The sequence below is a fragment of the Pelophylax lessonae genome (assembly GCF_965119305.1).
Source record: "Pelophylax lessonae genome assembly, chromosome: 4".
NCBI classification, from domain to species: Eukaryota; Metazoa; Chordata; class Amphibia; order Anura; family Ranidae; genus Pelophylax; species Pelophylax lessonae.
This window is the reverse complement of record NC_138771.1, coordinates 193,525,847-193,552,431: the sequence shown is the minus strand read 5'-3', so window position 1 is coordinate 193,552,431 and position 26,585 is coordinate 193,525,847. Positions and strand designations below refer to the sequence as shown.

The 26,585-nt window shown below is 43.2% G+C and overlaps 1 protein-coding gene across 2 annotated transcripts in view; it reads left to right on the top strand.

Moving 5' to 3' along the window:
• ATXN7L1 (ataxin 7 like 1) overlaps window positions 1–26,585 on the top strand; it is a gene marked incomplete at its 5' end in the record, with an annotated part of 229,740 nt that overhangs the window by 128,573 nt on the left and 74,582 nt on the right. For both annotated transcript variants that reach the window (XM_082254713.1, XM_082254712.1), the window contains one exon: window positions 5,453–5,678. In XM_082254713.1, coding sequence (XP_082110839.1) covers window positions 5,453–5,678 — 226 coding nt within the window. The remainder of the gene's footprint in view (window positions 1–5,452; window positions 5,679–26,585) is intronic.

Sequence of the window (26,585 nt, the reverse complement as noted above, 5' to 3'; positions counted from 1 at the left end):
ATCAGTATTTTGCATATGACTAGGTAGCCCTGCTCCACTCCTGTTTGGTGCTTGGCTTTAGGCATTGCATTGTGGTAGGTGGAGGCGAGTGTGCATGTGCTTCCTGTTCCCAAAATCTAGTTTTTCTTGGTCTCTAGTGGCATTTCAAGGAGGCGGGCAGTGCTGTGCACATGCGATCATGCAGGTACAAATATAAAGTGGAATTCTAGGCCTAATCCTAAATACTCTTAAAACCGTTTTCTACCCCCTCTTAACACCTATGCTTACTAACCTGTGTAAGAAAGATCTGTATACTTACCTTTTTGCAGCCTGGTCCAATCAAATGATCTCCTGTGTCAGACAGCCTGGCTGCAGGGAAGAGGAGGGAACGCCGACAGATGGGCCATTGAAGCCTATTGGTGATGTCAGCACTTCAGGCTTTACTAGCTGTTGTTGGGGCGCTCCCTCCTCTCCCCTGCAGCGCTGCTGACAGACACAGAAGATCATGTGATCGGACTGGAGCAGGCAGAAAATAGGTAAGTATATAGATCTTTCTTACACAGGTTAGTAAGCATAGATGTTAGAAGAGGACAGTTATAGGAGTAATTAGGGTTAAGCCCAGAATTCCACTTCAGGCACAGCCTGCTACTAGTTTCTTTTAAATAGGTTAGTACTAAAGCAGTTAGGTTTTATTCAGTTTGTCATTTTTTTTTTTTAGTAGTCTGTTGTCCTCTTACATTTATGTTTTAAAAGTAGAACACATTGATGTCTACAAACCAGAGATTTGTGGTGGGAACATTGTTTGGTATGGGTCATTTATCAAACTGAATTTGGAGCTGTCAGCTGCCCCAAACAACCAGCCACATTATCCTTTTTATTTTTGACATTGCACTGAAGGTATAAAAAGGAAACTTTGTGACTATAAGTTACACGGACTGCGATAAATGAGGTCCAGTATATTTTGCAGTGTTCCTTGCATGTTCTCATAGTTACTTGTGTGGTTCCCTTCACTGTTTTTACGGCTGATCTTTGTCTGCCAGGTGCTATTTTCAGCCTCTCATTTCATCGGAGTTGGAAGAGCCTTGAATTTTTACAGATCAGTTTGTCATTAATGCAAGAGTGACAGGAGGGACCTTATATCTGCAAATAGTTGGCCATAGTGAATAAATCCATTCGGCTCAACCTGTCATCCTATTTACCGACCTCGTAGAGAGCTGTATAATCCGTTCATCATCAACTACCACGAGTGGCTGACCTCTTAGCGTCTTTCTCTATGTACTTGTCAATCTAAGGTGATATCTGGCTGTGGATTTTGTGTAGTAATGAAGTTCATAGTGTGAAGAACATTTAGATCCCAGCTGTACTTGCAGGATTATCGACTGTAAATAATTCATACTTTTACAGAGCATTTATTTGAGGTAGTGCAAAATAGAAATGTACCATGATTTAAAGAACAGTTCCAGGCAATTTTACAAAATACCTCATTTCACTTTGGAGTAATTACATGACGCACTGCTTTCTAGCTGAGAGCAGCCATGGCTTGCAGTAGGATGTGTGATTTATAAACTAGGGATTCACCAATATCATTTTGCTTACCAGTACGATTATCAATACTTTGTGTTTTGGCTTTTGTAATTCTCGCCGATACCAATACTTTGTGTTTTTGTCTTTTGTAGTACTCGCCGATACCAATTACCGATACCTACTTTAACTGTTTTGTTTACACGTCAGCTGTCAGCAATGGTAAAAAGCATTGAAAAGTTAGTTCCAAATTACATTTTTTTTTTTTTTTTTTGTAATCTTGCTCTTTTTTTAAGTGAAACCTGTAAATATATGGTATAGGTATAAAAATTATATAAAAAAAAATTAAACTATTTTAATAGTTTTTTTAAATTAGTTTTCAATAGTTTATAAAATAGCAGTGAACAAAAAAAAATCATCAGGAAAATAATTAAATGGAGAAGGAGAATAAGGAGTTAATGAAGGCTGATTAGATTAAATTTAGGGTTAATAAGGGGTTAAACTGGAACATTTAGTAAAAAACAAAAACCATTTTTTTTTTTGACACGTTGCTTTAAACGGACTTCATCTGCAGATCAAAAATTATCCCTTTGATCTGTTGAATAAACACAAATATACAAAAAGAAACAATGTTTCTTTTTATCTTTGTCTCAGCTGCTGCGCAATGTTGATAAACATTGTCCGGCTCCCTTTTGTTTTTATATGACCGCTCCAATTGGCGGTGTTCCGTGAGAATTACCTACCCGTGAGAAAAACCTACCCTCGTCACTTCCGGTTGCACGGCACTGTATGTCATTCGGCGTTTACATTAAAACAGCTGTGCTGCAATACGAGTGATCTCCTCTGCTATCCCTGTCACTTCCCTCATCTCGGCTTGTAAATATAAAAGTGGCGGCGGGTGTATGAGAACATAAATCACGGAGCCGAGACCCGCTTTCATATTTACTAGCCAAGATCAGGGGAGTGACAGGGACAGGAGCGGAGATGACTTATATTGCAGCACACTTGTTTTAATGTAAGCGTGGCGTGGGTAGGTTTTTTTCACGGACACCCTGATAATTTCCTACTAGTGCGCATGCGCACTAGTCAGGTCCTCAGCTCTTTCATTAGGTATCCGGGCCTGTGAGCATGCGCACTGCTGCGCTGCTCAGCTGTTCCTGGCCGGAAGTGACGAGGGTAGGTTTTTCTCACGGGGTAGGTAATTCTCACGTTACACCGGGACTTTACACGTCGGCTGTCAACAGGGGAACCCCACTGACAGCTGAATGAGTCATCGGTTAAGGACGCAGCGGCCCCGCTCCTTAAAAACCGATTAATGTCGCCTTTTTTTTTTTACATTTCAGCTGTCAGTGGGGGAATCCCTCTGACTGCTGAAAGAACCGACCCTGAAAGTATCGATTTAAGGTATAGGAGCATTTGCTACAGTACCGTTACTCATGCAAATGCTTAGTGTTGGCACTGATATCAGTATCGGCGCAACCTTTTGTGTAGGAACGGTGGTACTTGGGTGTGATTTGGGAGGGAGACAGCTCAGGCTGAAAAGTATTGTTGTGGTGAGGTTCACTAGCTTTTTAAGAGCGAAAAAAAAAAGCCGGCTCCTAAAAACATTCCATCCCCCCTCTCCTACCTATTTTGCATAGCAAGTAAAAAAAAAAAGATCCATTTACTAACGTATTTTTAATCTGGTCCAGCCATGTGATCTTGCAGATCTAGCCCCTCTGTGTCATTAAGTGGCTGTGGCAGGGGAGAGGAGAAAGTGGCAAAAATGGCTGGGCCATGGGAACCCATGAACCTACGGCCCCCGGGAAATCGCAGCTATTGTCGAGCCTTGCCTTACACAGAGGAGCTGGAGTTGCAGATTCGTCTGTGTATATGCAGTTTCAGGGAGTGTAAGAAGACACAGGGACATGTTTTAACCTTAAGCTGGGTAGGGGGGTATGGGTGTGGAACTCTCTTCCACAATCAGTGGTGTCAGTAGGAAGTATTGATAGTAATAAAAACTCTTGGCTAGGCAACTTAGTGCAAACAAGGATATGGGAAATGTTTTTTGACATGAACACACACACACCCACACAGGTTGAACTGGATAGACTAGTGTCCTTATTCAGCCTTGGTGTTCTTATTCAGCCTTACTAACTATGTAGCTATATGTGACCAAATTAAAAAAAGGTACATGTACATTTTTTTTTTTTACATGATATGCAGGATTGGTAGGAGGGGGGGAAGGCAAGGCAGGACAATGTTTTTAAAAGTAGTATTCGTGTTTACTACCAATTTTAAAGAGGATCTTTGGCTGCCTCTTCCGCCTGCTTACTGGGTTGTCCCGGTGGCATATTTCTGATACTCACCCACCCAGAGAATCCAGCATTGTCCCTCTGAGACCCTCTTGTATTCCGCCACCTTTCGGTCCCACACTGCCAGCGTACCTCCTGATGATATGGTGCTAGGCTGATCCCCTTCTTTTTGAATGAAGCGCTATGCCTCCTGGGATATGTGACGTGCATATCCGGGGAGTCAAAGAGAGGACCTTGCACTTCATTTGCCTAGGCGAATGAAGTGCAGGGGGGGGGGGGCACACTTTATTAATAGGGGGGAAAAAAAAGATATCCCTATTCCAGGGGGGAGGGGGGGGAGGACGGAAGTCTCCCTTGAGGGTGATGATCCACTTTAAAGAAAATTTAAAGGCAACATGTTTTTTTTTCCTCTAGAGTGGAGAAGGGATTAAAACACCGGTGTTCTATCAGAAAACCCTACCCCATCAGATTTCCCTACCTACGTCCTTTCCGGTGCAGGTTTGTCATGCACCAGCTGTAGCCGCGTCACACATCCTACCTGCGCATGCTCGGAATAGGTAGGGAATTTTGATAACATCGTAAGGGGTGAGGCACAAGTCGTACTGCGAATGAGCGGGCGCATGCGCACCAACGGATCGGGCAGCGCCATCTCTTATAACAAACATACATCTGATCGCCATGGCACACACTGCGCCGACCCGACAATGGGACAATCCTATACCCTACCCACACATGCATGCCCACTGTCTCATTGTTGGGTCGGCGCAGTGTGGGGCATGGAGATCGGATTGTCGGGTCGGTGCAGTGTCGGCTCGGCGCAGTGTGGGCCATGGAGTTCGGATGGATGTTTGTTATAAGAGATCCCGCTGCCCGACCCGTTGGTGCGCATGCGCCGGCGCATGCACACTAGGACTTTTGCCTGACCCCTTACGATGTTATCAAAATTCCCTACCTATTCTGCGCATGCCCAATAGGACGTGTGACGCGGCTACAAGCTGCTGCATGACGAATCCACAGCTGATCTCAACCAGAAATGACGTAGGTAGGGAAATCTGATGGGGTAGGGAAATCTGATAGAACACCGGCCAGCCTTTTATTCCCTCCGGTCACGCTTGTTATTTGTCCTGTTTATCATTATCATCAAGATTGAAAGTGAAAGTAAAAGAAAATCCCACATTTTGAATTGTCAACAGAACAGGAAGAGAGGGGAGATCTTCAAATGAGGACACTAGTTCTGATGACCCTGATTAAAAACGGGGATTTCCCTCATTTTGGATGGATTTCCCCTCACTTTCTGTTTTGGCTTTGGGACAGGAAGTGAAGGGAAATCTCCCCAATGGGAAAAATATGGCAATAAAAAAAATGATGGGGTTTATAACCATCCCTTACTTTAGCTAAAATGGAAAAAAAAAAAAAAAGGTTTTACCTTTTAGTTCTACCTTAAGAGGGCAGGCCTTTGACATGGAGACTGCAGAATTGCATGCATTAAAAAGTATTTCTACCCTTCATAATAGTCATCTACTTATCAATGGTGGCTGGATTACAAGAATACCTACATCATTTTAGAAAATATCTCTGTGGATTTCATCTGTGAATTAACCTTTTTGGTTGAGGTAGACCTGTGAACCACATTCTAAAATTGTATTATCCTTTTACAGAAAGAAGACACGGTTCAATGTGCAAACCTTCCCCATCTCCGGCTTCTCCTCCTTCCAACTCCAACAGATCATCACACGTACAGATGAAACCGAAAACCTGTATCAGCAGCCATAACCCTGTCAGCAGTAACTCAAAGCCATTCAAAGCGCCCAAAGACAATCTACTTACCTCCAACAACAAACAACACACAGTGTTCTCTTCTAAAGTGTCAAGAGATAAACCATGGTGAGTAAAAAAGAGAACACCAGTCATTCGGTATAGTTCATTACATATGCTTTGTTTCTAGGTACCCAGAATTTTTCTAATTCAGGTTACTGGTTGTTATCTGCAAATTTAGTGTGGCCTCGGATAATATTTGCCTGTGGTTTTAGTGGGTCATGTCCTCCAGAAAGAAGTACTTGTGCTATCTGTGCTTTCTAAAACCTATAAGCAGACCATAGACACCAGGGAACTGTCACACATACAAGCACAAAAACAACCCTCTTGCAATGTCTTTTGGACAGCTTCAGGCATAAACAGCAACGCTTGGGCTGCAAATTAATTTGCAGCATATACGCTACAGACAGTCCTGGCACAGCTTCTCTGGAAGGTAATGCTAAACCAAGAAGTATTGGGCTCATTAACAGGGGCACCAAGGGGCAGTACAGTCTGAATGAGGAGTGTGGTTATGCAGATGGGACACGCCCCGGAGTGATAGATATTTGCGTATGGCCGCCTATTCAAATGAATGACAGACTACAGTTGTATGCAAATTACTGCACATCCAAGCACTAGAATGCTTACAAGAATACGAGAGGAGCCCTGGACGCATACTGTCTCCTTCCAGGGCGCTCATCCCTCCCTGGTTTGCATGTAAACGTTTAGATGTGCAGAGACATGGGTACAGCCACAACCTGTAATTGATTTGTACAGGCAGCTGTGCGATTATGGCTGTCACTCCTGGCCGCATAAACACATGACGTCTTCACCGCTTTTTGACACTCTGTGCCTGTGTGAGTGAGGCCTTGGAGTGATTTTCCTGGCTGTGCAGTGTGGCAATGGTGTGGATCACTAGACTGGCTGAACTGATACATTGTATTGTAAGTGTCTGTTTAGCTTTTTTTTCTAAAGTTTCTCAAAAGATTACAAAATAAGTACAACACAGTCACAGTAAAGTTATGAGAAAAATACAAAAAAACAAAAAGGCAGAGCACATCTGATTGTGTGCAGGAAAAGATAATGAAATGCAAAGTGCACAGAACATATCAGGAATTTTGTCCTGACCCCAGACTAAAGGCCCCTACACACTTGACGGAAATCGGACGAAATATCCTCAGATTTTTCTCTCTCTCGCTCAGCGTTCATAACCGTTTTTAGTTGACAGCGCTTAAATGTTCACGAAATTTCTCGTCCGATTTTTTGGGACATTTGTTCCTAGACTTCCGGGTTGTCAGCAACTTCAGATCATGCGCAGTCTTTCGTATCCGATTTTTCACGGACATACTGCATACACATTAAACGAAAATTGGTCGTCTGGGGACGGACGATAAAAATTTTGGTGTTTGTCCCTCCGTTTTTTTTAGTTGAAAATGTCGGCATCGGCTGCTGAAAGTTGTGTACACACTAGCCGAAAATCGTATGATTTTACCTCGGACGGGAATTTTCGGCAGATTTTCTACTAGTGTGTACCCCACTTTAATCCTCTCAGTGAAAGTAAAGAGGAGAGCTGGGGAATGCTTGTGTTGAACTTTGACTCTATGCTTACTCTGTACTGCACCACCTGTGCATTTTGGACTATCTGCACTTTCTTCAGAGTCTGATGCAGGGGGAGATACCCCAAAATGCATTAGTGGCAATGAGTGGGCTCAGGGGACTATAGTTTGAAAAAAATATGAATGAATTCCTATGCACACTGCACATATCTTATTATAAAGAATACAGGGTTCAGTAGTGTGTTGCGCTCAGAATGCAGGGTTCATAAGTACATGACATTAAGAATGCAGGGTTGAGGAGTGACTTGCACTCAGAATGCAGGGTTGAGGAGTGGCTTGCACTCAGAATGCAGGGTTGAGGAGTGGCTTGCACTCAGAATGCAGGGTTGAGGAGTGGCTTGCACTCAGAATGCAGGGTTGAGGAGTGGCTTGCACTCAGAATGCAGGGTTGAGGAGTGGCTTGCACTCAGAATGCAGGGTTCAGGAGAGGCTTGCATTTACAATGCAGGGTTCAGGAGAGGCTTGCACTCAGAATGCAGGGTTCAGGAGTTGCTTGCACTCAGAATGCAGGGTTCAGGAGTGGCTTGCACTCAGAATGCAGGGTTCAGGAGTGGCTTGCACTCAGAATGCAGGGTTCAGGAGAGGCTTGCATTTAGAATGCAGGGTTCAGGAGAGGCTTGCACTCAGAATGCAGGGTTCAGGAGAGGCTTGCATTTAGAATGCAGGGTTCAGGAGAGGCTTGTATTTAGAATGCAGGGTTCAGGAGAGGCTTGCACTCAGAATGCAGGGTTCAGGAGTGGCTTGCACTCAGAATGCAGGGTTGAGGAGTGGCTTGCACTCAGAATGCAGGGTTGAGGAGTGGCTTGCACTCAGAATGCAGGGTTGAGGAGTGGCTTGCACTCAGAATGCAGGGTTGAGGAGTGGCTTGCACTCAGAATGCAGGGTTCAGGAGTGGCTTGCACATTTAGAATGCAGTGTTGAGGAGTGGCTTGCACTCAGAATGCAGGGTTCAGGCGTGGCTTGTACTCAGAATGCAGGGTTCAGGAGTGGCTTGCACTCAGAATGCAGGTTTAGGAGTGGCTTGCACTCAGAATGCAGGTTTAGGAGTGGCTTGCACTCAGAATGCAGGGTTTAGGAGTGGCTTGCACTCAGAATGCAGGGTTTAGGAGTGGCTTGCACTCAGAATGCAGGGTTCAGGAGAGGCTTGCATTTAGAATGCAGGGTTCAGGAGAGGCCTGCATTTAGAATGCAGGGTTCAGGAGAGGCTTGCACTCAGAATGCAGGGTTCAGGAGAGGCTTGCATTTAGAATGCAGGGTTCAGGAGAGGCTTGCATTTAGAATGCAGGGTTCAGGAGAGGCTTGCATTTAGAATGCAGGGTTCAGGAGAGGCTTGCACTCAGAATGCAGGGTTCAGGAGAGGCTTGCACTCAGAATGCAGGGCTAAGGAGAGGCTTGCACTCAGAATGCAGGGTTCAGGAGTGGCTTGCACTCAGAATGCAGGGTTCAGGAGTGGCTTGCACTCAGAATGCAGGGTTCAGGTGTGCGTTAGGCTCAAAATGCAGTGTTCGAGAGTCTGTCAGGCTCAGAATGCAGCGTTCGGGAGCGCGTTACGTTCAGAATGCAGCGTTCAGGAGCGCGTTCAGAAGTTAATTTGGGCAGCTGCTTATCCTGCCCTCCGTTCTGAGCTAGGCTGTCTTCTATTCACTGATGACAGCGGCAAAGGAGGCTTGCGGGATACATGGTAGGTTTTGAGGACCCCTGCTCTAGATCAAAGTTGCATCAAAGTAATGCAATCACTTTTTCAAAGTCACAGCAACTTTAAGTCGCACATATCTAAACGGACCCCATTGAAAAGAATGGGCTACAATTTGTCATGCGACTTTGATGTCCAAAGTTGCATGACAAGTTGCACAAGTGTGAATGAGTTTAAAAGTCTATATATACAGGTCCCTCTCAAAAAATTAGCATATTGTGATAAAGTTCATTATTTTCTGTAATGTACTGATAAACATTAGACTTTCATATATTTTAGATTCATTACACACAACTGAAGTAGTGCAAGCCTTTTATTGTTTTAATATTGATGATTTTGGCATACAGCTCATGAAAACCCCAAATTCCTATCTCAAAAAATTAGCATATTTCATCTGACCAACAAAAGAAAAGTGTTTTTAATACAAAAAAAGTCAACCTTCAAAAAATGATCAGTTATGCACTCAATACTTGGTCGGGAATCCTTTTGCAGAAATGACTGCTTCAATGCGGCGTGGCATGGAGGCAATCAGTCCGTGGCACTGCTGAGGTGTTATGGAGGCCCAGGATGCTTCGATAGCGGCCTTGAGCTCATCCAGAGTGTTGGGTCTTTCGTCTCTCAACTTTCTCTTCACAACATCCCACAGATTCTCTATGGGGTTCAGGTCCAGGAGAGTTGGCAGGCCAATTGAGCACAGTAATACCATGGTCAGTAAACCATTTACCAGTGGTTTTGGCACTGTGAGCAGGTGCCAGGTCGTGCTGAAAAATTAAATCTTCATCTCCATAAAGCTTTTCAGCAGATGGAAGCATGAAGTGCTCCAAAATCTCCTGATAGCTAGCTGCATTGACCCTGCCCTTGATAAAACACAGTGGACCAACACCAGCAGCTGACATGGCACCCCAGACCATCACTGACTGTGGGTACTTGACACTGGACTTCAGGCATTTTGGCATTTTCCTCTCCCCAGTCTTCCTCAGGGTCCGGTCACCTCTTCTCATTGTGCAGCGTTTTCTGCTACACTTTTTCCTTCCCACAGACTTCCCACTGAGGTGCCTTGATACAGCACTCTGGGAACAGCCTATTCGTTCAGAAATTTCTTTCTGTGTCTTACCCTTTTGCTTGAGTGTGTCAATGATGGCCTTCTGGACAGCAGTCAGGTCGGCAGTCTTAGCCATGATTGCGGTTTTGAGTAATGAACCAGGCTGGGAGTTTTTAAAAGCCTCAGGAATCTTTTGCAGGTGTTTAGAGTTAATTAGTTGATTCAGATGATTAGGTTAATAGCTCGTTTAGAGAATCTTTTCATGATATGCTAATTTTTTGAGATAGGAATTTTGGGTTTTCATGAGCTGTATGCCAAAATCATCAATATTAAAACAATAAAAGGCTTGCACTACTTCAGTTGTGTGTAATGAATCTAAAATATATGAAAGTCTAATGTTTATCGGTACATTACAGAAAATAATGAACTTTATCACAATATGCTAATTTTTTGAGAGGGACCTGTATGTTGATTGCAGTAGATTGACACATTTTACAGATGCCCACTTCTGCTCACTCACAATTACAGTTGATCTAGGTAACGGTACCTAGATTTAGAATTATTACTACCTTCAGTTTAGTTAACCAAAAAATAGAGGCACATTCCCAGTGGTGGCTGGTTCATTTGGGGCGCAGTGGTGCCGCCCCCCCCTATCCATGCGTCCGACCCCTAATTTACATGCAATTCAGTGGGTTTTTTTTTTTTTTTTTTAACCATGTGATTAGAGCCAGAGGCTCTAATAGGCTAAAAAAAAAGGGTGGTCTGGGGGGTGACAATGCAAATTAAAATTCGCTATTGTCACATGGATCCTCCTCCTGGCCGATCAGGAAGCGGGTCCTGAAACCCGTTTCCCGATTGGCCGAAAGGAGAAGCTATGCAATTGGGCATGGAGGAGGAGGGAGGAGACGCAAAATCTGGGAGGGAAGAAGCAGAAGTCGCCGCAGCTGCACATGTCCAGGCGTCCAGGCAGGGTGAGTGAGCCGGGGGGGGGGGGTATGGGGCGTGACCTGCTGTGGACCTGGGGGGGGGGGGGGAGGTGCGGGTCATGCTGTAGTCCTTGGGGGGGGGGGTGTATGGTGTGCGGCCTGGTGTGGTCCAGGGGGGGGTGTATGGTGCGATCCGTCTGCCAATCCCCCCCCCCCCCCCCCCCGGCCCATGGAGCACCAGCTGCTGCTGCCCATTCCCATAATTAGTTTTCAATACCCAAGAAATTGTAAGCTGTACACATTGGAATCCAACTGAAGGTAGATTAAAAAAATATTTGAATGTATTCATTCTAAAATAATGTTTAATTTTACTTGGATTTGTCAAATTCCAGGCATATATTCCTGAGTGATAGGTTTAGAGCTGTTGTATAACTTTTATTATCAGATGAACATGTAAAAGGTAAACTTATAGAGGGGTTGTCTGTCCATATATCCATGCTTGTAAGGATTCTGTTGATGGGTTGATTGTGCTGGTGAGTATTTTAATATTCTCCACATTGCGGTAGAATTAATGTGATACCACGTATGGTTTAAATTCCTGCTAGAATTTGCTCTTTTATTTTAGACTTCCTAACTCAGTATTTGTAGTAGCCGAGTCCTTATCATCCTTTCAGTTCAAGAGAAGTGACTTTCTTGATGACTAATTACCCACTATCCGCAAGGAGCACTCTTCACAAAAGTGGAAAATGAACTGTGCATAAAGAGAGCTGACTTCCAGATTATAAAATTAAAAAGAAAAGATGAACAAAGCTTTTCAGGCTGTGCTGCAAAAAGTGGTCAGAAGGATTTGCATGATAAAGATACAAGGGTCAATGGATGCCATTTCCAAGCTTCTAAAAGAGGAAGGCTTACAGATAGCCACTTGGCAAACGTTTTACACTAAACGACATTTGACCCTCATGTAAAATAAACTATTACTGAGGAATTAGGGAGACACTCATTGCTGACTGCTACCCCTAAAAATATTAGTTCCCTGGATATTTGGATGAGCCTCTGTTTAAATACGTTGTCATTGACCCAGAATAAGTATGCAGATAACGAGTCCTAACTTCCCATACTTCCCTGATCTGCATGTATGTTCCAGGTCAGGATTGCAGCCAAAGACTACCAGGTAAGTAATGTTTTCAGAAAGAGGTTAGCAATGGCATCCTACATATTTCTTCAGTACAGGTCTGTATTTCTGGTAAAATTGGGTATTAGTATGTGTATTATACAGCTTTCTTTTTAAACCTTCTCCTCAATTGCACTTGAAAAATAGACTTCAGTTTGGTGTCCTTTCCTAAGGCATCATTCATATCCCGAGTGCCTGTATCCAATATAAATGTTGTAGTCTTCTTGATGCACAGAGGTGGTTCCCCTACTGAAATGTGTTTCCTACATTAAACAAAGGAAATGCCCATCTAATAATGGAGTCTCTTCCTTTCGGCATCACTTAATCTATGTTTATCTGTTTGGTCTTGATGTGGTTGCTGAGATACATATAAACCCAATTTGTCAATAAGGGAATTGGCACTTCCTACCGTACCAGATCAAATAACCTTCTGTTTAGAAGAGCCTAACATTAGTTGGATTACCTAATCATGTCGGTAATGGGTACTGCCTGCTCCAAATTCCTTTTCACAACAAATAGTTGTATGGGCTTTGTAGAGGGCAGGGATGCGGTTTGCAATGTCGTATCTCATAACAAGCAATCTTCAGATTCCTGAGCATAATAGTAAAATAATGGTACCACTCGCACATCAACATCTCTAAATGAACAGAGCTGGTGTTTATTTTCAACATTTTGTTTATCATATTTAATAGTGATGATATATTTTATAATGCTCCATAGAGTACCCAGATTCTCAGTTCCGATTTTTTTCTACCACTGTCCAAGCAGCCATACATTAAATGTTTTTATATTTTTTAGTTGAGCCTGCGTGGTGTGGGCTGAACTAAAAAAACACTTACCATTTCTCCATCTTCTACACCATCTAAACTTTAAAAAACAAAGAGCCAGTTTACTGTCCTTCAAACTTTAGGGGGACTAGACTGTGGGCAGTGGGGGAAGAAAATGTCCCAGTTTCAGTGGGAGTAAACCATGCCCCACCATCAGTATTGGGGAGTAATAGTGCCCCATCATTGGTGTCAGTGGGAGAAGTAGTGTCACATCGTTTCTGTCAGGAATAGTGTTCCATCATTGGTGTCAGTGGGAGAAGTAGTGTCACATCGTTTGTGTCAGGAATAGTGTTCCATCATTGGTGTCAGTGGGAGGAATAGTGCCCCATCATTGTGTATCCTTGGGAGAAATAGTACCCCATTATTGGTGTTAGTGGGTGGAATAGTGCCCCATTGATGGTGTCAGTTGCAGGAACTATGCCCCACTGTTGGGGCACATGCTGACAGCGGAGGAAAATAATACTTCAAGGGCCAGATAAATGCATGCAAATAGCTGCAGTTTGGAGACCCCTGATCTTCTCTATAAATAGATGAAATAATCTCGCACCAGCTGTCAAAATACCTCAAAATTTTCAACAGGTTCCTTCGTCAAAAGGAAAGGGGATGGCAGGGCAACCCACTGAGTGAATTTTGGCCCTCTCCATAAGAACGGTATGAAATTTGCACAGTATATGGCCAGCTTTGCACAGTAGAGCAATTTTAAAGAAAGCCATTTATTGGATTGAGAGAGAGACCCTGAGCACCAGAAGGAAACCCTCATAGATGTAAGAAGAATGTAAACTGTTTGGAAAGTGTCACTAAAGGCAATTTTTTTTTTTTTATAACTTGTGTATAGAGTGGCGAAGGGTTAGAACTCCGTTAGGGAGATTCATCCTCTAGATTTGTCCTGTTTACCTTTTATCAAAATTAAAAAAAAAATAAAAATAAAATTTTAGCTTGGCATCAGAACAGGAAAAAAGGGGACAACTTCCAACGGGGATTTCCTCCATTTGGAGGGATTTCCTGTCACATCCTGTTTTGGCTATGGGGCAGGAAATGAAATATCCACAATGAGATAAAGACGGGGGTTATAACCCTCCCTTACGCTATCCAAAATGAAAAAAGAAAGTTTTGCCTTTAGTGACACTTTAAAATCCTGTTCTAGAATTCAAACGCAGGTCTGAGAGCATCCATCATACTCTTAAAGGGGTATTAAATGATAAGATCACCTTTCCACAAAAAAATAATTGCACTTAATGTTGCAGAAAAAAGTGAGTTTTATTTTTTCCTGCAGGAGTATGGAAAGCATTGATCAGATGATCAGGGTGCAATGTCAGGCTTCTGCAAGGCTTGCAGCTTCATCATATGGGCTGTCAGTTCGAAAGCTGCAAGGCTGCGCTCTTTTTAAAAAATGACAACGGGCATGGGGAGAAGATTTCCCTCCCACTATCACATTGAAGCGGGGTATCGGGATAATTTGCAGCAGGAGCAGAAACATGTTGCATGTTCCACCCTAAATACAGATGGAACATGTAACTTGTTTCAAAACGTGAACCTGGCCTTTAAACCCAAAACCACCAATTTTATATATTGCAGCTTACTGCTTATTAGATGCAGTAGCTGCATTTATTTAATTTTTTAGACTTTTTCCTCTATTGCAAATAATTTAATTAGTTAATTTCAGTAATACACTTCCTTCTTAGTGAAGGAAGGACTCCCTGGAGCTGCACATCCATGCTGTCCCTATGCTGGGTGTATGAATGGCAACCTCAGCCGGGGCTACAACCAGGCTTCCCTATGACTAAGCTCTAAGGGATGGAGTGAAACGCGTTGGAGTCCAGGCTGAGGTTGCCATTTATACACCCAGCATAGGGACAGCGTGGCTTTGCGGCTCCAGGGAGTCCTTCCTTTATTATCAGTGATCATAGGAACTGGGACGAGCTCCCTCCCTTGTCGGCACTCCCAGCGGCACATGTTTGGGATTTACTCCCTGCTTTAGCCAGCTTGAGCGGCACACAAAGCACTCCAGGGTCTTCTTAGGGTGACTCCACTCTGGAAGGAAAATCAATGGAGACACCCATGGACAGCAACAATTTTAATCCAGAGGGAGGGTAGTGTTAGATACCAGATTGAGATGGGGCTTGACAAATAATTAAAGCCGGAACTAAACTCTCTCAATATAATGTCCTACATCCCATGAGTCTTCATGACCATTTTTAATTTTTTTTCACTTTCAACTGGAGGAGGAGCTTTCTCAGCTAAGTTATATCTATATATACAGTGCTGTGCTAAATTAAAATCTTGCACAATTATAGAGAATTACAATATTGCATAAAGTGACCGTAATGCTAATATCTCATTACAGTATATACATATACACACAGTGCCCATGTTGCATATACCAAGATGGATTTAACTCAGATCAAAAAAAGTCCAATGTGTATTTGAGAGGGTGCCACCAACACTGTTACTGCAAATCAAACCATTCATGAAATCCAAATATTATTCTGATAAAAGATTCCATGTACACCAATGTGATCCCTTTCTGTGTAAACCTCACGCTCCCCTGAATTTTGGACTTAATAAAGGCCACAATGCGTTTTCCCCTTTTTAGAAGGTTAATCCAGGTCACTCCAAAAACTACCACTCCTTATTCCTGATCGATAGCTCTAGGGCTCTCTCTAATACCGGGTAGGTCCAGCAAACTCTCCTCCGCACAATTACTCAAAAGGAAGAGAGAACACAAATAGTGTTTACTGCTTTAAAAAGCCCTTAAATATAATAAAAACTTCATAAAATGCACTCACACTGTTGGTGCACTAATCCACATTAGTGCACCCCCTAAAAACGATTATTTCTCTTTCGTTCATCGACTGACACATAAATCATAACTAGTGGGTTATATTGCCTCCCCCAGGAGTAGGACTATGCAGAACAAAAAACACATGGCTACACCCATGGGCCGTCCTCAGCTGGTATTTAACCCCCCTCTCTGCTCTAGGTAATCATTTTTAATATATCTAGTCAGGAGTAAGGACCTAGGCTCCCGGCTGGGATCTCTGGTCCTAGGAAATTTCTCCTTCCTTACATCTTTTTTGTTTTTCCTTCGGGAGATCTACAGTCAACTGCCAGCAAGCGCATGCAGAATGCAGCTACGCGCTAGGTCGGCCGTGACATAGCCTAACGGACAGAGGCTGCCCCTGAGTTAAACAACTCACAAGGTCGCACACGACCGGGCTTGGGTCTGAGTCACAGCGGTCCCTTGGCTGACAGCTCCCCTACTTCAGTGGCGAGGAGTTCTTTCGGGAGCGTTACCCGCACCATGGAAAGGTAAGTACAGTCCTACCCTTTTCGTGGTTTTCTTTGGGGTGGACTCAGGCAACCTCCAGTGACGGTCAGACCTGCCTGCAGGTTCCCTCCTCCCATCCTTAAATTCCTCACTGAACTGGGCTTCCCCCACTCCCATTCCCCCTGTCTGGGGGGGTCCCAGGGCTGAGAATGCAGCAGAGACCCCTGGGGTCTCCCCTGCTATCTCCACTTTGTAAAGGTCCTGGGATAGTGTGTGTCCCGCCCTGGTAGTCTGGAGGGGTCCCAGTGAAGGAGCCCCCTAGGTGCATGTCCTGCTGTTTGCAGTGTGTGTATAGTGCAGGGGGGGTCCCAGTCCAGAGACCACTGCAGAGTGCACAGCAGACTCTGCCCTAAACGTGTGTCCTACCTGCAGGGGGGGGGGGGGTCCACTTGCAGAGGTTCCAGCATTGCAGAGGGTGCAGGAAAGATCCTTGCAGCATGCTTCAGTGTTTATAGCTGATGGTGGCCATTTTCCCTTATTCTGGCTGGTCTCCAGTTGGCGGTCGTGTTTGTGTAGCCAGATGATGTCACGGGCCATTTTCCCTTAGTCTGGGAGATGTTGGAGACAACTGAAGCCTCGTGGGGATGCCGAACCTCCTCCTCCTCCTTAGTTCCCTCCTCCTGTGCCCGGGACAAATGAACAGGGATAGTGTCTATGATGATGCTGGGTTTGAATTCTTGATGCTCCTCCAGTCGGTAGGGTGAGTCTTTGGGGTCTCTGTTATCTCTCTTTCTGCTGATAGGTACCCTGAGCCTTGAGGGGATCCTTTAGTGGTGCCAAAGAATAGTTTTTGTACTGCAAGGTCTTCCTTACCTTATGGAGCCTCAGGGTCACATCTCCTGTACAGACCCCCTCATGGAGGTGCCAAGCCCCTCGGAATCCCAGCTTCCCATGGTTGCAATGACCGCAGTTCTGTAGTCTTTAGCGTCCTGGGTGGAAGTGGCATGTGGGCAAAAGCCCAGGAGGAAGCATCCTCCGCCTTCCCCTGCTCTATCTTTCTCCTCTGAATCTGAGCCGGGTGCCGCCGTTGACACGGCCCATCCAGGGGGACTTAATATCACACCCCCTGAACCAACCGATAGTTAAAACTATATGGTTGCATAAGTGAGCACACCCTTAAATGAATACTTTGTAGAAGCACCTTTTGATTTTATTATATCACTCAGTCTTTTTGAGTGTGAGTCTATTAGCATGGCACATCTTGACTTGGCAATATTTGCCCACTCTTCTTTGCAAAAACACTCCAAATCTGTCAGATTGCGAGGGCATCTTCTGTGCACAGCCCTCTTAAGTTAACCCTACATATTTTCAATCAGATTGAGGTCTGGACTCTGGCTGGGCCATTCCAAAACTTTTAATCTTCTTCTGGTAAAGCCATTCCTTTGTTGATTTGGATGTATGCTTTGGGTCATTGTCACATTGAAAGATGAAGTTCCTCTTCATGTTCAGCTTTCTAGCAGAAGCCTGAAGGTTTTGTGCCAATATTGACTGGTATTTGGAACTGTTCATAATTCCCTCTACCTTGACTAAGGCCCCTGTTCCAGCTAAAGAAAAAAAGCCCCAAAGCATGATGCTGCCACCACCATGTTTTACAGTGAGCATGATGTTCATTTGGTGATGTGCAGTGTTGTTTTTACGCCAGACGTATATCTTTTGGAATATTGGTCAAAAAGTTCACCCTTGGTTTCATCAGACTATAACACATTTTTCACATACATTTGGGAGACTTCAGATGTGCTTTTGCAAAATTTAGCCTGGCTTGGATGTTTTTCTTGGTAAGAAAAGGCTTCTGTCTTACCACTCTACCCCATAGCCCAGACAAATGAAGAATACGGGGGAGATTGTCGTCACATGTACCACACAGCCAATACTTGCCAGATATTCCTGCGGCTCCTTTAATGTTGCTGTAGGCCTCTTGGTAGCCTCCCTAAACGGTTTTCTTCTCGTCTTTTCATCAATTTTGGAGGGACGTCCAGTTCTTGGTAATGTCACTGTTGTGCCCTATTTTCTTCACTTGATGACTGTCTTCACTGTTGATGACTGTCTTCACTGTGTTCCATGGTATATCTAATGCCTTGGAAATTCTTTTGTACCCTTCTTCTGAGTGATACCTTTTAACAATGAGATCCCTCTGATGCTTTGGAAACTCTCTGTGGACCATGGCATTTGCTGTAGGATGCAACTAGGAAAATGTCAGGAGAGACGTACTAGAATAGCTGAACTTTATTTAGGGTTAATCAGAGGCACTTTAAATACAGGTGTGTACTGACTCCTATTTAACCACTTAAGCCCTGGAAGATTTTACCCCCTTCCTGACCAGGGGGTTTTTTTTTGCGATTATTTTTTTTTTTTTTTTTTTTTTACTGCGTGACTTTAACGGACAATTGCGTGGTCATGCGACGCTGTACCTTAACAAATTTGACGTCCTTTTTTTCGCACAAACAGAGCTTTCTTTTGGTGGTATTTGATCACCTGTGCGATTTTTTTGATCATGCGCTATAAACAAAAAAAGAGCGTAAATTTTGCAAAAATAACTATTTTTCACAATTTTTCACATTTTTTATTAGGGATGCACCGAATGTTCGGCGAAATAAGAAAAAATAGCACTTTCGGTGTTCGGCCGAATAAGTAAAAAAGCCGAATAAATTTGTGCCGAACAATGTCAGTGGCGGTCACTAAATGGCGGCCCGCGCGATGCTTCCGCCCGGACCACGAGCCCGCTACCTAGGAGTCCTTCAGTCCCCTTCCTCATTGCGGCTCCCTGCTCACACGCCGCCGGTGTCCTGTCCGGCCGCGAGTAGGGGGTGTGACGTCACGCGCGCGTCCCGCCCCCTGCTCCTGACTGCGGCTCCTTCACACTAGGTCCAGCGAGCGTGACACTATGTGCACGCCCCACCCCCCTGTTCGCGGCTTTTGGCTCCGACCTGGCTGCAGTTCAGGTATGTGGAGCACATTTGGGGGAGAATACGGTAGCTGCACAAGCATTAGTGTGCAGACTGGCATATTTTGCCATATGTTGCCACTTGCCATGCTCATTAGAGTGCCCTATAAAGTGCCCCTTAAAAAAAAAAGAAAAAAAATGTGCCCAACAGAGTGCTCCCTTGACATAAAATGTGGCCGTCAGCGTGCCCCTTATTTTATGCTAAGGGACATGCTGATGAGCATATTTTATGTTAAGGGGCACTCTGATGGGCATATTTTATGTTAAGGGGCACGCTAATGGGCATATTTTATGTTAAGAGCAACGCTGATTTAAATGTTTTGTTTTGCCCATCAGAGTGCCCCCTAACATAAAATGTGCCCATCAGCGTGCCCCCTAACATAAAATGTGCCCATCAACGTGCCCCCTAACATAAAATGTGCCCATCAGCGTGCCCCCTAAAAATTGGCAAAATAAATGGAAAAAATGCGAAACACCACGTTCGGTATTCGGCCTTCGGCCAAGCATTTCATTATTATTCGGCTTCGGCCAAGAATTTCATTTCGGTGCATCCCTATTTTTTATATGAAATTCCAAAAAAAAAATGTAATTTAAAATTTTTTAACATTTTCGGCCAAATTTGTTTTATGCTACATATGTTTTGTAAAAAAAATAGCAAAAAGCGTATTTTGATTGGTTTGCGCAAAAGTTATCGCGTTTACTAACAAAGGGAAAGATTTTTGTCATTTTTGGTGTTTTTTTTTTTTTAACGAGTAATGGCGGCGATCTGCTATTTTTTTTTTTTTTTTTTTTTGCGGGATTTCAACATTGCGGCGGACAGATCGGACCCTTGACTGACATTTTTGACACTTTTGGGGTTACCAGTGACATTACTGCAGTAATCAGTGCTATACATATGCACTGTTACTGTAAAAATTACACTGGCAGGGAAGGGGTTAACTGTATTGGAGAGGGAGGGGTTAAGTGTGTCCTAGGGGCGTGTTTCTAACTGTGATGGGACATGGCTACTAGTGTAAAAACAGAGATCAACGGTCCTACATAGTCCATTTTTACACAGGGGAGAATGACAGGCGGCTTATTTACATTAGCCGCCTGCCTTTCTCCCTTCCCGGCGAACGATCGCGAGTGACCGGCGGACATCGGGTCCGCCAGTCACACGCACTGGCTTCTTAGGGAACGAGCCAGGGCGTGAGCGCGACTCAGCGGGCGCGCGCTCGCCCGCTATTGGCTCACAAGCCGGTGACAGGCTAGTGACGTATATATACGTCACTTTGCCTGGCCTGGGCTGACCGCCGCAGTATATGTACTTGCGGCGGTCGGCAAGTGGTTAACTTGAGTTTGAATGTGATTACTTAATTCTGAACACAGCTACATCCCCAGTTATAAGGGGGTGTACACACTTATACAACCACATTATTTTAGTTTTTTATTTTACTCTGAAATTATTAATCTTTGTCTAATTTTTTTACATAACAGAAACCTGCCTTTTTTTACAGGGGTGTGTAGACTTTTTATATCCATTGTACATTCCCGCATTAAGGGAAAGATCATAGCATCATCAAACTGTAATGTCAAGGTTGCTCTTTCCTTGTGGCGTAATGATGTCACTAAGCCCCACCCTGGCAAGTATTGTTCCTTCCTGGGAGAGAGGGGGTTGAAAGACCAACACTGGTTCACCTTTCGCCAACAATTACCACCACATCCCTAGTGCAATACTAGTATGATAAAAAGGTGTTAAATGGCTATAACTACAGCCATAAAACTACCGAGAGGTTTGGGACTTTATAGGCAGTATTGTATTAGGCAGAGACAGATAATCAAAAATCACAACAGTTAAAATACATGAATTTCATTGCCGATTATACAAAAAACAAATTAGATTGACATAAATCATAATTCGACAAAAATGATTAAAATCACATATAGAATTTTGACATCGTATGGATACTCTGAACCAAGAGAAATGTTAGGGTCACCGGGGTAAACTGTAATGTCAAGGTTGCTCTTTCCTTGTGGCGTAATGATGTCACTAAGCCCCACCCTGGCAAGTATCGTTCCTTCCTGTGACTTCTTTCAAAGGCAAAAGCTAAGCACAGCCTCCTGACTGCAGCCCTAAGCTAAGGGCAGATGAAATCCAGAAAGCATATGCTAAGGGAATCATCTGCTCTTACTCATGATGTCCACAGCTATAAATGCTAGATGATCGTTTTTCAAAGTGATTTATCAACAAAATAAAGCTTGGAGACCTGGATGAATGGGTGCGTTTGCTTTGAATATTAAAAATCATGAAAAAGCATTTTCAGCTTGTGGTGCTCAGATACAGTTAGGTTCTCCTTTTACCACTTGACCTACTTCAACTGACAATTTTGTGGTCATGCAATACTGTACCCAAATAAAATTTGTCATTTTTTCTCACAAATATAGCTTTCTTTTGGTGGTATTTGATCACCACTGCGTTTATTTTTTGCACTATAAACAAAAAAAATGAACAATATAGGCTATTTGGGACTTTTAGTGAGACACCAGCAGGTAATGCCCAGCGTCTCCATCCCTGTATCAGAAAAACTGAAAATTGAAGGATTAACCACTTTACCACCGGAGGATTTTGCTGTCTTACGTCCAGGCCACTTTTTGCGATTCGGCACTGTGCGATTTTAACTGACAATTGCGCGGTCGTGCGATGCCATACCCAAACAAAATTTACGTCCTTTTTTCCCCACAAACAGAGCTTTCTTTTGGTGGTATTTGATCACCTGTGCGATTTTTACTTTTTGCGCTATAAACAAAAAAAGAGCGTAAATTTTGAAAAAATAACAATATTTTTCACATTTTTTTATATGAAATTCCCCCCCCCCCCCCAAAAAATGTAAAAATCTAAATTTTTTAAAATTTTCTGCCAATTTGTTTTCTGCTACCTATGTTTGGTAAAAAAAATCACAATAAGCGTATTTTGATTGGTTTGCGCAAAAGTTATTGCGTTTTACTAACTAAGGGAAAGATTTCTGTCATTTTTAGTGTTTTTTTTTTTTTTTAACGAGTAATGGCGGTGATCTGCGATTTTTTTTTTTTTTGTGCGGGACTGCGACATTGCGGCGGACAGATCGGACCCTTGACTGACATTTTTGACACTTTTGGGGGTACCAGTGACATTTCTACAGTAATCAGTGCTATAAATATGCACTGTTACTGTAAAAATTACACTGGCAGGGAAGGGGTTAATTTTATTGGAGAGGGAGGGGTTAATGTATGCCTGGTGCTTACTGACGTGTGTGGGGGGAGGTGACTGAGTGACACAGGGACAGATCGCATGTTCAGCTATGCTGAACCCTGCAATCTGTCACTGTTTGTCACTTAGGAGATCTGCCCGCTCTGTTTACACAAGTGGGCGGATCTCCAGACTCGATTCCCCGACGATTGGGGAAGAGTGGCGGCGATCGCCGCTGCTCCTCCCCTGGCCCGACCCCCGCTGTGACTGAAAACAGCGGGAGCGAGCCTCTAGCGGCGCGCGAGCGCCGCCCACAAGGGGAGGAGTCCAGCTACGTAGGTCTACGTCGCTGGACGGAATCGAGCCACTTTGCCGCAGTATAGTCCCAGTGACTGGTCGGCAAGTGGTTAAAAGAGGTGCATGGAAGCCAGCCAGCCCCCAGTCTGATGTACTCACCTTCCAGTCTGCCACCAACCAAGTAGACCTGTCTCACGATATAAATAAAGAACAGAGGTTTAGTTGACACGCATTTGCAAATGCATGTGTAAGCTGCAAGGCCTCTACACGGCACCCTGTGTTACTTGCAGTCCTAACACTGTCTATTTTGAGTGTCTCCACAATGGAAGCACATGGCTGCTAATGGATAGATGGAAGACAGGTGAGGGGGAGACAACCCAAACCTCCCCCAACCCGCTCCCATCTATGACTGGTCTAATATCTCACAGCTCTAATAGCTATGTTGTAGCGATGGTACAAAACTGAAAAGGACTAGCTGAGAAGCATACACCTCCATCCCCTTGGTAGATGCAGTATAAAACACAGATTTGGAGTTTATATGAGGCATTGGCCTGTAAAGCACAGCGCCTCCATCCCTAATTTTATAAAATATTTGGGGCTTTAAATGAGACACATGCAGGTCATGCTATTGGTCTCCATCCCTGTATATGAAAACACTGAGGTCAAATCAGACTGTATCCACCAAAAACGCACGAAAGACACACGGTGGGACTTGAAATGAGGCACCAGCATGTAGGCACAGCGTCTCCATCCCTGGTTGCATGAACAATATAGGCTATTTGGGACTTTAAGTGAGACACCAACAGGACAATGAAATGAGACAATGGAAGCACAATCTGTAACAATCTGTAATAATCTGTAATAAAGTGTTTTATACTGCATCCACCAAGGGGATGGAGGTGTATGCTTCTCAGCTTACACATGCGTTTGCAAATGCGTGTCAACTAAACCCCTGTTCTTTATTTATATTGTGAGACAGGTCTACTTGGTTGGTGGCAGACTGGAAGGTGAGTACATCAGACTGGGGGCTGGCTGGCTTCCATGCACCTCTTTTTTAATCCTTCAATTTTCAGTTTTTTTTATAAACAAAAAACAACAAATTTGAAAAAAAAAAAAAATACAATATATTTTACTTTCTGCAATAAAACCTATCCAATAAAAACATTGAAAAATATAATTTCTTTATAAATTCAGGTCAATATGTATTCTGCTACATGTTTTTGATTAAAAAAAAAAAAAATTAAAGTGTATATTGATCAGTTTATGCAAATGTTATAGCATCTACAAACTATGGTATATGTTTATGGATTTTTGTTTTGATACTAGTAATGTTAGCGGACACTAATGATACTTTAAGGGAACCAGTGACCCTAATAGTGAACAGTGCTAAAGATATGACTTGTCATTGTACTAATGATACAGGCTCAGAAGGGGTTAAACCTCTAGGGCGATCAAAAGGTTAACTGTTTGCCCATCCAGTGCTTTTGTTTACTGTGTTAGGTGTTTTTACTAGGGAAAGAGATTGATTTTATTCCCTGCTTTGCAGAAAAACAAAATCAATCCCTTCCCCCCTTTGAGAATGGAGATCTGCTTTGTTTACATAAGCAAATCTCAGTTCTGTGTGTTTCACCAATGATCGGCAGGTGCCGGAGGACATCCAGTGAATAATTATGGCAGAAGCTGCCCGCCAGCAGGAGCACGCTGTGCCCTCTGCAGGTGGAAGTGCAGAATCACACACACACACACACACACACACACACACACACACACACGTGATCCTGCACAGGAGAGTCTCACTGTAGCAGTAAATCTGCTATGGAGCGGGCAGCAAGTCGTTAAAGCTGAACTCTTGATAACACTTTTTTAAGCAATTATAGCAACAGTTTTTTTCTTTTGGGATAAAGGTTTTGCATACATAAAAGGGTGACCATTGTAAGCACCCCAGTGAGTCAGTGGTAAATGATTTGTCTCAACCCTATAACTGCCACTTTTGGTGGACAGGCTTGTTTTTAAAAATAAAATAAAAAATTGCTTCCTGTATTGTAATAAGATTTGAATAATATCACTGAGACCCAATTTTATATAAAAATTAGGGTTTTTTTTTTTTTTTTTTTTTTTAATTGCCTCCTATTGTGTAATAATAATTTAAAAAAAAATCACTAAGAGACCTATTCACATATTAAAGTTATTGTAAAGTCTCGTTTTAAAAAAACAAAAACAAATATACTTACCTCCTCTGTGAAGTTGGTTTTGCACAGAGCAGCCCGAATCCTCCTCTTCTCGGGTCCCTCTTCGCTGCTCCTGCCCCCTCCATCTTATTGAGTGTCCCCACAACAAGCAGCTTGGTATGGGGGCACCTGTGCCGAGCTGCAGCTCCATGTATCCATTCAGACAGGAAGCTGCAGTTTGACCCTGCTCCCACTCTCTCCTGATTGGCTAGCTGACTTTGACAGCTGCAGGAGCCAATAGCGTCGCCGCTGTGTCTCAGCCAATCAGGAGGGAGAGTCCTGGATAGCTGAGGGACTCATGCACATTGCTGGGTAGAGATGGGGCTCAGGTAAGTATTGTGTGCTGGTGAGGCTGCTGCACACAGGTTTTTTTTATCTCAATGTATAGAATGCATTAGGATAAAAAACTTTCTGAATATACAACTACTTTAAAAGTGGTTAAGAAGCACTAGACTAATCACACAATAAAGCTGCTATGTGGCCTCTGGGAGAGATCAGTGTAATCCTTATCCCTCCAACAGATTGCAGAGTGCCAGCAGACCTCATCAGCATGCCATGTGAGTGAGGACATCGAAATGCGTTGAGCGGTGACCTTACACACTCACATGACATTTTATTTTATTACAATGTTATTACACTATGGGAAGCAATGTTGTCTTTTGGGAATTTTTCTAACCTGTGGCGGATCAGTGGAGTTTTGGTCTGCACATTGACCTGCTTATCATCTGGGGTCACATGTACCAGGTATCCCACTGATCATTGTGAATTGTGGTGGACCACAACAACCTTCCAGTGTATGAATAGATGATAAATGCACATACTGACCTGCCTATAACTTGGAGTTCACAACTGCCAGTGAGTGCAGTTTTGATGGGTAAGGGTACACGTGATCATCACTTTGGATATTAAGCAGAAAATGAACACAGTTTTTTCACACTTTTGGATGTGGGGATTATTTAAGACCCTTTATAGTGTACGTGTGTGTGTGTATGTGTGTATATATATATAGTGATTATTATTGTTTGCAATAGTTTTGTAAGCGCTGCTTTTCATGACTGTGATTAGTATATTAAATTTTTACCAGCTGCTGCGCTGAGATTTGCAACATTGATAATGTGCAGTGTTTTAGTTGCGCATTACAAAATCATGGCTGCAGTTCACTGAGTATGCATTACCAGATCATGTCTGCCCCTGATGTCTCCATAAAGAGTACCTGTCACTGCATAATATTCATTTGAGGCTTGTTAACCCCCTTGTGGTAGTAATAAAGTTAAATTTAAACAAACTCAAGTGTAAAAAAAAAAAAAAAATGAACAGAATAAAAATAGTTCATTTTTTTTAAACAACACCCCCCTCTACACTTAATTGCAAACCTGCACATAGGTAGACAGTGATTGCACCTTGTTTAGGCTTTTAAAATGTCACCTATGAAAAATTTTAGGTACCGTAATTTGTTGCCAGTTACGCAGTTGCATCCAATTTTGAGTCTTGCCATATTTGGTGTCTATTTACTCGAAAGCAACTTCATCTTTTATATTTTTACAAAAGAATTGGGTATTATAATGTGTTTGTGTGCTAAAATTCATTTTAATGCATTTGTTTCTTAAATTTGCATTTGGGAAACCACTGCAAAAATATCACGTAACACAAAAAAATTGCAACAGCGACTATTTTGTTTTCTGCAGCCTCTGCTTTCCAAAAAATATAATATTGTAATAATGTT